This window comes from Corapipo altera, unplaced genomic scaffold (genome assembly GCF_003945725.1).
Source record: "Corapipo altera isolate COAL_440 unplaced genomic scaffold, ASM394572v1 0, whole genome shotgun sequence".
Classification (NCBI taxonomy): domain Eukaryota; kingdom Metazoa; phylum Chordata; class Aves; order Passeriformes; family Pipridae; genus Corapipo; species Corapipo altera.
Window position 1 is genome coordinate 15,827,151 of NW_020884872.1, and position 12,231 is coordinate 15,839,381.

Genomic DNA, 12,231 nt, shown 5'->3' on the forward strand with positions numbered 1-12,231 from the left:
TCCTATGCTTTTGTGGAAATCTCTGTTTTAGAGAGCTCACACACAGCTGTAAATGAGATGTCAAGTCTAGAAGAGTTTGCTTTGGTTTACTGAATCAGTTAATACTGTCTAAATTTGGAAATCACCTCACCTCAGTCAGAAGATATCCTTTTTAAAGGAGATCAGAAGAATCTTTTCAGATGAAACTGTACTTGAACTGTAGATCTACAATAACAAGAAATACTCAAGACACACATATGTAGTCAAGGAGCTATATGTGATGGTTTTATTTGTAAAATACTTCATCCTAACAGCAAAATACTGTAATTTTATCTTATAAAACTTAGCAAAAATTGATACATTTGAAACAGAAATAAGAAAACTATTTCTACTTTGATTCAATTATTCAATTCTCTTTTCAATATGGAAGCGATAGGTATGCACCACACTTTACAGATTTCAGTGCCAAACAGATCATTCAATAAATATATCATTCTAGTGAAAAGAAGTCATAAAACTACTGAAAAAATATAAGCATTTTTGGCTTTTTCTAAGGTTTTGAACTAGTAATATCTACACACACCAAAGTTCTTGGCATATACTAACTGTATAGATCAGTAACAGAAAAATTTGTTAGTAGCGCACCAGAACAATCAAATTTGCAGTACATTTCTAGTAAAAACGAAAATCAGAAATTCAGCCTACTTCTTGATTCATACAGAGGACTTCTGCAAGGAGGTGGCAGGGGGAACTTAAATTACTAATGTCCTATCTGATAAGGCCATTGCATATCCTAATTTACAGTTAAAAAGCCAGTCCTACACTATATATAATAAATACTGCGTGTTATGAACAGAAGTGAGAATAAATAAACTTCACTGTTTTATCCTATTGCTAACAAATAAACTATGAAATCTTTGCCTAGGAGAGGACAGTTCTGCTATGTACATAGCCATAACTTTGGAAGCCACCATTGCCTCAAATTTCAGAGGTAAAATCGGTTCTCTGTGCCAGTCTTCTGAGCAGCTTCTTTCTGTGAAGAAGTTGGACCTCTGAGACTGTGCTCAGACACGATGCAAGTGGCAAGGCAAACTCACCAGTCTGCCAGTACAAGGACACTGGGAGGACAGTGCCTGATGCTGGAAAAACATGTAACAGAGACCGTATGGTGGAGTTCAGGATCCTGAAGAAGTGTTACCTTTAAATTTCATCAAGGAAAAATAGTTTCCATTGAACAACAAACCACTGAACTGTTTGTTCTGGGTGCTTTTTTTGCCCTTTTGTAGAGCTAAATCAGAGCAAAGCACTTCTCCAACTGTACTTACATGGTTGTCTGCCTCTTATCCTACGGAAAAGTTTGCTACAGGAGGCAAACAGAATCATTAAGGTTGGAAAACACCCCCAAGATCAAGTCCAGATACAAGTTAACTAAACGCAATTAAAAATATTTTTCCTTTCTGATATTTTTGCTTGAAATATCCAATTGTCAAAGCAAATTTCATTCCTCACACATAATTAGATAACTTAGCTGGCTATGATTCCTCCTCCAAGAAGGACCATTCTTTCCTCTCCTCTTTTCCATCTGCTTCTGCTGACCTGAGGCACAGTGCATCTTTTCTAATCAGATTAATCTTTCAGATTCAATGAATAATGCGAAGATGCTTTTAAGATAGAGCACACTGCAAATGCAACAAGGAACAGCGAAAGTAATTTCTGAGGAGCACAAATGTTACTTATACAAGGAATTAGGCTTTCCAAGTCTTCTGCTAACTTTGGTCTCATGAAGTGATACTATTAAGCGCTGCTGACAATTCGGTTTAATGGGACAACTTGATTTAACAGGTTTCTACACAGAATTTATAAAAACCTGATGAATTAAAATTTGAGACAGATGTAGAGGGCTTCAATCCGTGACATGATAGTGCTACTTTCCATTGGCTTTACGGGATTCCTTGGAGGACTCTGCACTCGATGACGGCACTGCCAAGGCTCTCTGGCGGATTCCAACCGTAGCCTTTTTAAGCTCATGCCTGAGACTGCGGATTGTGCTGTTTATGGCAGCCACACATGCCTTCCAATCAAATCCACTTTCATTTAGATCAAAGGATGGAAAATTCTCTTGAAGGAAGTCTAAGAATAAACAAGTACGTAATAGTGAGTTATCAATTATTTATGCAAGCTATATACTCTCTTTTGATGTAACTAAGCCAAAACAAGTGTGTGCTACCAAAACAGGACAGCTTCATTTTATTAACCTTCAATGTTGTAGCCTGAGAGGCAGTCGTGCCACACCTGTGGAGCTCTTAGCATGCACTGTCTGGATCTTAACAACCCTTTCAACCTCCCTAGATTCCAGACATGGAGGACGAGCAGTTCCAAGATTTGTTAGGAAATCCATGCTGCAAAAAACTGTGATGAATCACAGAACAAATCAGAAGAGACCCATATGGCTCAGAGTGCAACTCCCTGCTTCTTGCAAAACTACCAAAGACTAAATCATATCTCCATGGTATCCTAGTATCATGTTAAGAGTGTCTTCCAGATGAAGGTAACTAGTCAAATATGCAACCTTACTAACTCAGTGAGCACTATCCCACAGTAATGCTGTGGAAGAAGCTCTTCTTGCTGTCCTGAACATTCCTTGCAAATCTCAACTTTAGGTGAGCTTTGGCTTTTTTAACACTATTCCAACGCTCCCAGGAAAGGTTTCAGCTCAGATAGAGTTAATTTTCTTCCTAGTAGGTAGTACAGTTTTGGATTTCAGATAAGAATAATGTTGATTAACACACTGATGTTGTTGCTAAGCAGTCCAGGCCTTTTCAGCCTCTCACACCACCCCACCAGCAAGCAGGCTAGGGGACACAGGAAGCCAGGAGGATGCACAGCTAGGACAGCTGACCCCAACTGCCAAAGGGATATTCCATACCATATGGTCTCATGCTCAGCATATAAACTAGGGGTAAAGCTGGCTTGGGGTCATTGCCTGGGAAGTGGCTGGGCATCAGTCAGCGGGTGGTGAGCAACTGCATTGTGCATCACTTGTTTTCCATAATCTAATTCTTTTATCACCATAATTATTATTATTTTCCCTTACATTTCTCTCCTATTAAACCATCTTATCTCAACCCATAAATTTTGCTTTTTTTCTTTTTTTTTTTTTTTCCCCAGTTCTCTCCCCCATCCCAGTGGGATGGGGAGGGAGAACACAACAGGAGGGAAGAAGGTGGGCAAGCAGGTGTGTGGTGTTCAGCTACCTGACAGGTTAAATCATGACAGTTAAATAAGTTTCACTTCAAAAGCTCTCCTTGTTTCTAATCTCCATAAACAATTTTTTGCTCCAGAGGTCAGTTATAAATTCCTTACTTAGTCAAACTTGTCTCCCCATAGCTCTACCAGTTCTCTTGTCAGGATGGACTCTCTTGTGCTTGCAGAATGCTGTCCTTAAAGACCTATCAACTTCCCTGAGCTTCTCTCCTATTTAAAGCTGTCTCTCACAAGCTTCCACCTGAGAGTTTCTCAAGTAAGGCGAAGTCTACTCTCCTAACCTACTCAGACCTTTTACTCTACTCAGGATCTTGAGGTCCAGGCTTTTGTAGTCTCTCCAGGCAATACTGCCACCAATTATCACACATCAAACCTTTTTATGAAGGGTACCATAACTTGCTATGCATGACACCTCTGCTTGATCTACCTAGCTCCTATACTAAGAAATCATCCCAGATGTCCTCCACTGCTTCTGTCTCCCACTGCATTGCCCTTTTAAGCAGATGTCATGGAAATGGAGTTTTTTCACATGAACCAGCTTTGTGATCTGGAGAATTTCTTGAGCTCCTAAAATATAACTCCATCTACATCCTCTCCATCTGTTTCACTGCTGGCACTAATACCTGTCAGAATGGTTTCACAGACTAATTTCTCAAGTTTCATGCTTTGTTTATAGACTATAAAGTTAATCACTCTTGTTAATTTCCCCATATTACCATTTGAACAGAGATTTTCTTACCTCTGAGAGCATTAATTTTGTTGGAATCCAGGGGGCTCATGCCACGATCAAGACTACCATATACATTGCTTTTTACCAGCACATCTTCAGTGAACATATGACGAATTAGGTAGCGAGCTGACAGCTCCGGCCGCGTCTTCCCCTTGGCTACATAAATGACTGAGAAAGGCAACTGGACGTTGCGCCGCGGGCTCCCAAGATGTTCTAGAAAAGATGATAGGGAGGGAAGAGAGATATTTTACTCAACCAACACTGACCATGGTTCAAAGTGGCTGTATTACACCAAAACTAACACCAGAAGTTTACCCTGAAGCTACTCTACTTGCTTAGAAAGAACAGAGCAGAACCATAACACTACATCTAATGCTAAAATGAAACATACTGCAGACAAATGTCCAAGCAGCCAGAAAACCCTGTTTTATAACCATGTAACAGTATTTCTGATATGTCTTCAACAATGCTAGCAATGTAACCTGCATTATTGATTGTTTTCTAACTTGTTTTCATCTCACATGAAAAGATTATGCTATTCCAATTACATGAGTAAAAAAAGTTCTGCTATTTCAGTGGTGTTTAGATTCTGTAAATGGAAACAGAAAAAGAGTGTTTAACTACTTCAATCTGACTTCACTACAAACACTAAAAAAAAAAAAAAATAGGGAGATCTTTGGGATCAGACTAACAAATGTTGGGTGCAGAAGCAGATCTGATATAGACCAAAAGTGATTCTAAGCAAATAAATTATTTCCAAGGGCAACTAATCTCAGTTTATTTTCCTTGAGATTTTCTATGCCATGCTGTACATGGATTTTTTCACAATGCATTTGTATATTGTAAAAGTATATTTTACTTTCATTAAAAATATAAAGGAAGCTTTAAGATTTTTATTGTCCTAAAGAGTCAGTTTTACAGAAAGGTGTGCTTTTCTTCTGAAATTGCAATACCATTTCATAGATGTTCTGAGCTTGCTTACTCCTTTAAAGTACAATACCTACTAAATAAAACAAAAAAGTAGGACAACTGAACAGAGTATCTGAAGATGAATTTTCCAGTCTTACAGTGGATAGGCATTACAGGACACTGGTAGATGCACACAGACAAATGTTCTATTAGCAAGATAATGTTTTTGTTTGCTCCCTTGAAGACTTACTATACATATACGATATGACTGCCTTAAGAGGAAGAGTCAGATAGTTCAGAAGATCCCTTTAATACATAATTACACCTACAGTATCATCTTTTGCCTATCATTGACCACTTAAAACGTAACAAACAATTCCAGAAAATGGAAAGTTCTTAATTTACCCATAGGTTCCAAAGACTGTTGTTTCCTGACTGAAGATGTGTGGAAAGCTTCTGGAAACTTATCCAATCCCGAATTCTGTGATGTGTCAGTTGTGGAGCTGGTCATTTTCTGAGAGTTTTGTGAATTGCCTCCACTATCTTCATTATAACTTAAATCTACACATTGAGATGTATCTGGAGCATCAGCCACTTTTTCTTTCCCCTCAGCTGTCTCCTGAAACATTAAATGAGGTTAGCATATGCAGCGGGAGAAGCCTACCAGTTTTCTAATTAGTGTTCCAGTTTATATCCCATTTAGTATAAATTAGATTTCAAATATTTACAATATAGTTACTCCTGAATTTCTATCATGAAAATAACAGGTGAAACAGATAATAAATATTCAGAGATATGCAAAGAGCATTTCAGAAGCAGAGGTAAATGGAGGTGTTTTGGGAGTTATTTTTCAGTCAACATAAAGGCATGGCTGGATATATCTGAAAGAAAAGCTTGTGAAAACAGTGCTACCAGCTACATGTTTAACCTCTCAATCAAATTTGACGCTACGTCTGGGCAACATTTGCAGTGCCTTCCTTTTCATATCCTCTGCTTCAACATCTCTTAACTGAACAGTGGACGCAGGAGCAGGAAGAGGCAGAGCAAGAGAAAGGCACATGCTTCCAATATTCCCACATGGAACTAGCACTACAGTCAGCAGGCCTGTGCTGAGCAACACAGAGACAGAACCCAAGGAATTTCCAATTAGGGTACTTGTATGATGAAGAATTCAAATAATTAATCTGAGAAAATGCACAAACTTAGTACTTAAAAAATTATCACCTTAAGAGAACTTCCTGAGTTTCTTTTTGTTTCAGAGCGTAAACAGCGGATCATAGCGTTGACATTTGTGATACAGGTTTTCCAGTCTTTTCCATGCTCACTCAAATCATAGGTTGGAAAGTTAGTTACCAGAAATTCTACAAATAAAATATAGAAAATGTTTAAAGTTTCATGACATAGAATGGCATTTAGAAGTATTTTAATTTAGAAAGAGAACACAAGCTAAGAAATGCTTCATGTTTACTGTTTTCCATTTACAAGCTTTAGATTTCCATCTATAAATAGCAACAGTAAACTCATGTTTTGAAGCTAAACAGGATGACGAATTAAAGATGCTCAATGATACTTTTCTGAGGTGTTGTGAATGAAGTTATTATATAAAGTATTTACTGGTAGAATTAGGGGAAATGTGTGATTTATCATACTAACTTCAAAAAAACCCTTCAAAAACAACAACAAAAAAAGCCCACAAAGAACAGAGACAGGGTAATGCTGCAACCATTTCACATCTTATATAATCTCACTCTTTTAACCCTTTAACACATACATACCATGGGATTTGTGTAAATGTCTTGACATTTAAAAAAAATAATACCCTCCCCATCTTTACCATTTCTCAATCCAGAGAACTGAACATAAGAGAAGGAGTATTTAAAAATCACCAGTTAATGTTTGTCCCAAGTATACCCTGACCATAAAAAAACCCAACCTAACCAACCAAAAAAACCCATCCACAAAACCCATGCCACACACAAACACAAAATAAATTGCAATGAAAAATTTAGAGAGAGCGAGTACGACTGATGAATGTGGAGTACACAAAACCAAGAGAAATTCAAATTGTTTTATCTACACTGAAGAAACATGAACGATAAGAATTACAAAGTAGGACTTTCAAAACAAAAAGACACTGCAGAGTGGAGCACATCCACTATGGCATTTATCTGTTCACCAGTTGCTAGACAATGCTAGAAACATACAGAAAAGGATTTCTTGTAAGTTAAAAACTTTGTTAAGTATTAAAGAAGTAAATCTGTGCATTTTGAAAGGCAACATACCCCTTATTGCAGCAATTTTGTTTGGATCCAGTGTCCTGCGCCCTCGTGCACTCGCTCCCATAATGCTGCACAACAGTGTTTTCTTGGGGAACAGGACACGAACCAGGTAGCGCGCGGCGTACTTCGGTTTAGTCTTTTGCCGAGCCTTCACCAAATCGTTTCCAAGAACTTTTACGTTTCTCGCTGGGTCACCGACAAACTCTTTTGTAAAACAAAAGTATTTAAAGAAAATAATTAAAACTCCCAAGCAACTTGTTAAAAATAGAACACTTTTTCAAACTCTTTCTCTTGATCTCTATGGTATTAGAATATGTTCTTCGCTATGGTTAATTCTACTACATATTATTACTTATCCTTGCTCATCCAAAAGAAGCTTTAAATTGGAAAGGTAATAGAAATATCTTTTTGATTTACATTAACCACCAACATAACAAACTGAAATCAAAACACCCAAGAAGATACATTAGACACCCAGGAATCCACAATGTTCAGACTGGCCTATTTTACACAGGTGCAGATACCTTGTATGTTTTCAAGACAATGACTCATGAAGAATGGCATATCCATACATAGTATTGCTAAAACATACATTGTTTACAAATTTGTAGATAGATATCCAAGTATTTCACCTACTATTCATGCAGTTCTTCAGCTGTATGAACTTATTTTTTAGACCAAAAGCAACAAAAACTCATAGTTCAGCCTTCCACATAATTCAGGGCATTTATACTTTACAAAGACATTAGTTTTTAAGACACAGTGCTATTTTTATATCTGCGTATTTATTATAATGCAATGATCCATGGAATTATTGTTTTTCTGTGGAATTAAGTATTTTAAAATAAACCAAACACTGGAGGATTTGAGTATAGAAAGGATGTTTCACTGATAAAATTCTCCACGAGAAGAAAACAGGTGTTTCCTTCACACAGATCAGGTAAATTGCTTTCTTAAAATGTGCCTACAGGCATATGCCTCACTGAGTTTTAGTGGCAATCTCTTTTGCCTTTTTAAACACATGCATAGCACGCATACATTACTTATGAATTATACAGAGGTTAAAAAAGTTTACATCGAGTGTCTCAAGAGAGAAAAAGAGGATCTAGTTTTAAAAGAACCCAAAGCACCTACTGTAAATCACAGGTTTGTAGCAGTCTATACAACTGTATGTGCACTGCAGAGGTTTTTCAGTGATCTCTGGTATATTAAACATTCCTGTGATGTTTGTTTCAAGAGTTTTAAGCAGTATTCCATTACAGAAATGTGTGTCAGTCAGCCAGTTCTGCTCCTTTATTTTTGCTAAATTATGATAATGAAATTTCTTTAGGCATATCTTTTTAATATTAGCAGCAGTTTTTTAGCCTTTGTTTCTGAATATTTATCACAAAGGAACTCACCAAAGCTAGGGTCGATGAAGACTGAGGAAGACGGTAGCTCTTCACTAATATTCACATCCCCAGATGCATTTCTGTAGTTCTCCACCACAGCATTTTCTTCTTGACTGGCCTCAGATGGTGTTGGCATCGATGATGATGCCACTGGTGAAGATGCAACATTGACAGTACTTTCCACAATACTGGGTGCAAGATTTGATTGTGGTGAAAGGTCAGGCATCTCATTAGTTGCTGTGTATGATGAATGCAATGAATGTGTTGAAACTATAGTGGGGAGTGGTGGGCTCTGCCTACCAACAGGCTGCTGTGATTCAAACTGAAAACTCTGCTGAGCATGTTTTACTGTGGAATTGACTTGAGCATGGCCATTTTGTAAAGGAACCCTTACAACTGGACTATGCCTTCCCTGGCCTGGTGAAGAGAGATGAAGACTTAAGTCCCTTTCCATGGATTTTTGTACTCTTATTTTTCCTTGGGGCAAATGACTGGAACTTCTGTATGAAAATCCAACTGGTTTCTGGAAACGTGATTCAGAAAACAATTAAAAGGTTAAATTAGACATAGCTGGTCATTTTTTATTTTCTTTTTAGCAAACCAGGAAAACTAAATTTTAGCAATTATGCTATTGGCAGCATACTCTCCCTTGAAGTAGTCAATGTCATTAACTCAGAGCTGTTACTTTTTAGCCTTCCCTCTAGTTTCCTCTATTCTCACTTGTAGCTGCAACACTAAGAAATTATCTGATAAGCTTCAATGTTTCTCATTTTTTTTCCATGTGGGGTGTTGGCATAATTGCTTTCTAGACAAATATATAATGAGAAAAACTTTGTAAAGGTTCTTAAAGATGTTCTATAAAAAGGTAAATAGGCAAAATAAAATCTAAAATTTTTCAGCCATTGACCCAGTCTGATGAATTTTCAAGGGATGCCTTCACTGCCACGCTAGCTTCCTTTCAAAGAAGAAAAAAAAAAATTCACTTTCTCTTCTTTCTTTACTTGCTAGCTGAAAACCTTAAACATGCAGATCTCATCTATAATGGAAGATTCCAAAGAAACTAAGACAAACTGAGAGATGGGCTAAGTTTTTCACCACTTCGAGTACTTTTATCAAAAAATATACGATCCCTAAAGCGCGTATTCTACTTCAAAACACAAGTCAATAGCCACCAAATGTAGATGACACATGTGGGTTTGTTTTTCTTATTTTGTTTAATTTTTGGTGGGTTGGTTTGCTTTTTTACAGAAATCCCATTATATTTCACCCTTGTAATATTATAAAAATCTATGACCTGAAGAAAGGCTTATGTATCTGAAAGCTTGGCTGTTTTTCCAGCTTTTGGAATTCATATAATAAAAAACCATACCTTTACCACAAACCTTTCCTTATTTATATGCTTAGCCCTTCACAGATACAACAATGGTACAGCTATAAAGAAAACCAACAGCATTCCTGTTGGTTTTAAAGAGTTGGCAGATTGCATCCTACAAGTTTATAGTGATAAAACCCTGGAGTAAAAAAAAAAAAAAGGCAGTGCAGGTCACTTTCAAGCCAAACATTAAAGCAGCTGCCATCCCACATGATCAGAGGAGTGGGTAAGAGCACAGAGGTCTCATAGGGTTCATGTGTAGGTGAAAAGATCAGTTTATTCCCTAGATCTCATGGTTTTGGATGTGTGGACAGTAAAAGCTTGGAGTTGAAAAAAAACCCACATCCCAGATAAAACCTAGTATCCTCCTGATAGCTGAGACGCATGAGCAATTCATTGCTTTTACCCACCCTTAAAGCAACTGGCCTTACTGCTGTCTTGACATCTCCTGACAGCAGGATCACATCTGCCACATTAAAAACTTTGCAGTATTGTTGACGAAAAAGGTCATTATGGATTTTATGACCTTCTTCAAAAATTATCTGTTATGCTTTCCTTTTAAAGAGCATTGTTAGAAGTACTAACATTGTGTCTCCTTAGTTAACAGGAACAAAATGAATAGCATGTACTCAATATCAAACCTTATTAAAAACATTGAAAAAGGTGCTTTTATTAAGAAAAATAAATTCTAGACTGTAATGGATATGTCAACACATTGTTGAGATCTAAAAATCAGTTAGTCAATTGAACCAGCCTGACCGATGCTTAAACTTTCTTTTAACTGCAGAAACCAGTAAGACAACACATCACGTTGCAAAGATACAAGAGCAATGTACTGAAGTTTAAGATGTACCTACACAATTAATTTCTGTTCATTCCAATACAAACAGAATTTTACAGCATCTATCACAGCATCCTGGATTTGATGGGGGCCACTACCAATCTGTGACCACCAGTCAATAATAACACAGGAGACAGAAGCTGGCGAATAGTAAGAAATCTCAAGTAATTTAACTGAAGTAGATTCTAAGTCTACTACTTTGCTACTAATTTTAATCTTAGTGAAGGAATTGTTTTTTTAAATAAGCATCAGAGGAAATGAGTGAATTAAAGAAAAAATAAATGTCTTAGGTCTTTAATACTCACAGGTTTGAGCAACAGTGGCTTTACACGAGTATGCTGCATTTCTGAGACCTTTCGATGAAGCACGTCAAATTTTTTATCCAATTTCTGAATGGCATCATACATGGCCTGTTGACAAATGTAAGAGTGAAAACAGCACTGTTTCACAAGAACCCAAACTAAACCTAAAGAAACCAGAAAGTTCAATTAAAAGGTAAATTCCCTCCCTAAAACTGGCTAAGATCTGTAGATAATATACACATTCTGTAATCATATTAAAAATCAATTTAGACAAAAAATGCAAGTAACAGTGGTAAATATTACAGTAAAAAGAATTCTCAGAGAAGTCTACTCTTGTGACTCTAAGGCAGCTGGCACTTGAAGGTTGCTCCTACTGCTTCCAGACAAGAAGGGCTTCTGTACGTATGCAGGTGACAAAAAGAGGGATAGGGTAAGTGCAAGCCCGCTGCTGAATGAGAAAGGGGACCCAGTGATACAAGAACAGAAAAGGTTGAGTGATTCAATGCCACCTTTGCCTCAGCCTTTACTAGCAAGACCGGCCTTCCAGAATCCCAGGTTCCCAAGACCAGTGGTAAGGGCTGGACCAAGGAAGGCACATTGAGCGTAAGAGGATCTGGTCAGAGAATACTTAAGCAAACTGGACACACCTAGGTCCAAGGGGCCTGATAGCATGCACTGACAAGTGTTCACGGAGCTGGCTGATGACATTGCAAGGCTGTGCTCAACAGCCTTTGATCAACCAAGGTGATGGGAGAAGCGTCCAAAGACAGGATGAAAGCAAATGCCACACCTATCTTGAAGAGCAGCAAAGAAAGGGACTGAGGGAACTACAGGCCAGTCAGCCTCACCTCCATCTCTGGGAATGTAATGGAGCAGTTACCCTGGAAACCATTTCTGGACATATGAATGACAAGAATACCACCAGTAGTCACAGCATGGCTTCACCAAGTGGAAGTTATGCTTGATCGACCTGATAAACTTCTACCTTGAAATGACTGGCCTGCTAGATCAGAGTAGAGATGTGGACATTGTCTACCTGGATCTGAGGAAGGCCTTGAACATTGTCCCCCATAAGATCCTCAGGGACAAGCTGCTGATATACAGGCTGGATGAGCAGACAGCAACACGGATGAACAGCTTGGCCAAGAGGGGGATGACCAACAG

General features: G+C 37.8%; 1 protein-coding gene across 3 annotated transcripts in view; it reads right to left on the reverse strand.

The window, feature by feature from the left end:
• Positions 1-246: 246 nt before the first annotated feature.
• Positions 247-12,231, reverse strand: part of BEND2 (BEN domain containing 2) — a 23,649-nt gene continuing 11,664 nt past the window's right edge. For all 3 annotated transcript variants that reach the window (XM_027643943.1, XM_027643925.1, XM_027643933.1), the window contains 7 exons: positions 11,071-11,175; positions 8,562-9,075; positions 7,165-7,365; positions 6,107-6,243; positions 5,288-5,501; positions 3,983-4,186; positions 247-2,109 (listed from right to left, as the gene is read on the reverse strand). In XM_027643943.1, coding sequence (XP_027499744.1) covers positions 1,904-2,109; positions 3,983-4,186; positions 5,288-5,501; positions 6,107-6,243; positions 7,165-7,365; positions 8,562-9,075; positions 11,071-11,175 — 1,581 coding nt within the window. In that variant the 3' untranslated portion in view covers positions 247-1,903. The remainder of the gene's footprint in view (positions 2,110-3,982; positions 4,187-5,287; positions 5,502-6,106; positions 6,244-7,164; positions 7,366-8,561; positions 9,076-11,070; positions 11,176-12,231) is intronic.